Genomic DNA, 2301 nt, shown 5'->3' on the forward strand with positions numbered 1-2301 from the left:
TGGTCCAGGCCTGGGAGATGATGGCTGGTGGGACCTGACCCACCCTGAGGACCCTCTTTTCTTGGAGAGCAGACCCTCATTTGAATCAGAGCATTTTTCAAAAATTTCGCAATAAAAATTTTATTATACAATTTGTCCAAAAATCAATGTATCAAGAAACATGTCCGAAGAACGGGAGAAGGGAAAGGGGGCAGGGCAGGGTGAAGTGTCCCAGGCAGAAGAGTGTCTGGTGTCTTCGGCAGGTGGGGGCAGAGGAATCGCAGGCTGGCCACTGGTCCTGTGTGGCTCAGCTCTCCAGTTCGAACTCGGAGCCAGAAAAGGTCTCCTGATCCGGCTCTGGCTCACTTTTCCTGCGAACCCTTGGAAACACTCTATTGCGGACACGGACACGTGGCATGCAACAGCACAGTCTTTGGACACAGTTAGCGATCCTCCTGGTCCAGCTCTTCCTGGGTTCTCGGGGTTGCTCTGGGGATACATCTTGGGCGGAACTGCTGCGGACTGTCTCTACTAACCTGACCAGGCGCTTCCAGCGGTTGGGCAAGTAGGAGAGCGAGCTGGACTGGGAGGCTTCGTCAGGAGGCGGGGCCTCAGCAGGCTGCAAGTCCAGAGGAGGAGCAGGCAGGCTGGCCCTTCTGATGCCCACCTGCCCTGGCTGTTTGGCTTCCTCAGGCAGCTGGTGCTTATGGGGCAAGGGCAAGGCTCCAAGGGCAGGCTCACTCGTGCTCCTCGTGGGGAGCACAGGGCCCTGGGAAAGGCCGGCAGGACAAGAGGAAAGCCGAAGCCTGCGAGGCACAGGCTTCGCTGGGTACATGCGCTCTCCCCCCTGGCTCTTCTGGTGCTGCAGAATCAAGTAGTTGGCCATCCCCGCATCAAACTTTCTCTTGGCCAGAGATAGCCAGGTTTGGTATGGATCGAGACCATGGTCAACCAGGAGCGCCATTATTTGGGGGTCTGGGTGTTTGGGAAGAGCCTCACTACACTGTTGGGGTACACGCTCCCCACCCTGCTTCAGCCATGGGTGCCGAGAGATTTGCTTGACTGTGGGCCGCTTCGGGGGCTTCACGGTCAGTATGCTGTGGATGAGCCTTCGGGCTCCCACAGGCACTGAGTCAGGGACCTGGTACCTGGCGTGAGTGATCCGCGTCAGCAGGTCCTCAGAGGAGGTGGAGTCAAATGGGAGGCTCCGTGTCAACATAAAATACAAGATGACCCCCAGGCTCCAGACGTCCATCGGGGGTCCCTCATACTCTTGCCGCAAGACACCTTCAGGGGCAAGGTATGGGAGTGTGCCCCAGACCCGCCTCAGCTTCTCCCCAGCGCTGAACCACGTGGCGGCACCAAAGTCGATCAGCTTGACTTGGCCTCTGGTATCCAGCATGATGTTCTCTGGCTTGAGGTCTCGGTGCACGATGCCCTTGTCATGGAGGTAGCCCACGGCACCCACGATCTGCCTGAAAACCCTCCGGACCTCCTCCACCTGCATGCCACGTGTGATGTGATCAAGCAGTCGTCCCCCACCTACGTGCTCCATCACCATGTAGATGGTGCTCTCGGTGCCAATCACGTGAAACAGCTGGACCACGTTGGGGTGCTCCAGACTCATCATGATCTTGGGCTCGTTGAAGGCCGGAATGTTCTCCACTTCCAGTGCCAGGGCTTTCACTGCCACCTGTGCCCCTGAGAGGCGATGGAGGGCTAGGCTCACCTGGCCATACCCACCACGCCCGATGACCTTCAGGAACTCATAGTGCTCCATGAAGGCTGCCACGCTGCAGGAGCCTGGCACCTGCAGTGCTGCTACTCTACTCTCACTACTCTCACTACTCTGGCTAAACATCCTAAGCAGGAACACCAACTAAGGATGCTACCTTAAAAAAAAATAACAAGCCAAAACAACAAAGCAAAACCAAAAACCAAAACAAAGCAAAACAACAAACCCAAATCAAAAAACCAAAAGCCAAAGACCACAGCACCAACCACCAACCACCAACCACCAACCACCGAATACCAACCACCAACCACCAAAAGCACTAACTATCTGGGAGTCCGACAGGTCACCACCAAGAGCTTCCTGTACTTGTGGACAAAAACCCAGCCCTGGCCACTTTCTTATATACCCGCTGTTTGAAGATTCCTCACAATGGCTCCTTGTGAGGTCAGAGCAAGAAAAGGACCAATCATGCCTGGCCTAAACCCTCAGTGGTCATCTCCCTTTGGGGCCTCAGAACTATTTCCATGTCACAACAAGAATACAAGTGGACTCCATTTTTTTTTTTTTTTTTGCTTCCATTAGTTATG

At 55.0% G+C, this 2301-nt stretch overlaps 1 protein-coding gene across 1 annotated transcript; it reads right to left on the bottom strand.

The window, feature by feature from the left end:
- Positions 1-286: 286 nt before the first annotated feature.
- Positions 287-1840, bottom strand: LOC144365131 (sperm motility kinase 2B-like). Its single transcript, XM_078015942.1, has one exon. The coding sequence runs from the start codon at positions 1838-1840 to the stop codon at positions 287-289; it is 1554 nt and encodes a 517-aa protein (XP_077872068.1).
- Between the last annotated feature and the right edge of the window lie 461 nt (positions 1841-2301).

Source organism: Ictidomys tridecemlineatus, chromosome 6 (assembly GCF_052094955.1).
Source record: "Ictidomys tridecemlineatus isolate mIctTri1 chromosome 6, mIctTri1.hap1, whole genome shotgun sequence".
NCBI lineage: Eukaryota > Metazoa > Chordata > Mammalia > Rodentia > Sciuridae > Ictidomys > Ictidomys tridecemlineatus.

What these genes read in the sequence shown, in the direction of transcription:
- LOC144365131 (XM_078015942.1), bottom strand. Translation starts at nt 1,840, where the DNA reads ATGTTTAGCCAGAGTAGTGAGAGTAGTGAGAGTAGAGTAGCAGCACTG.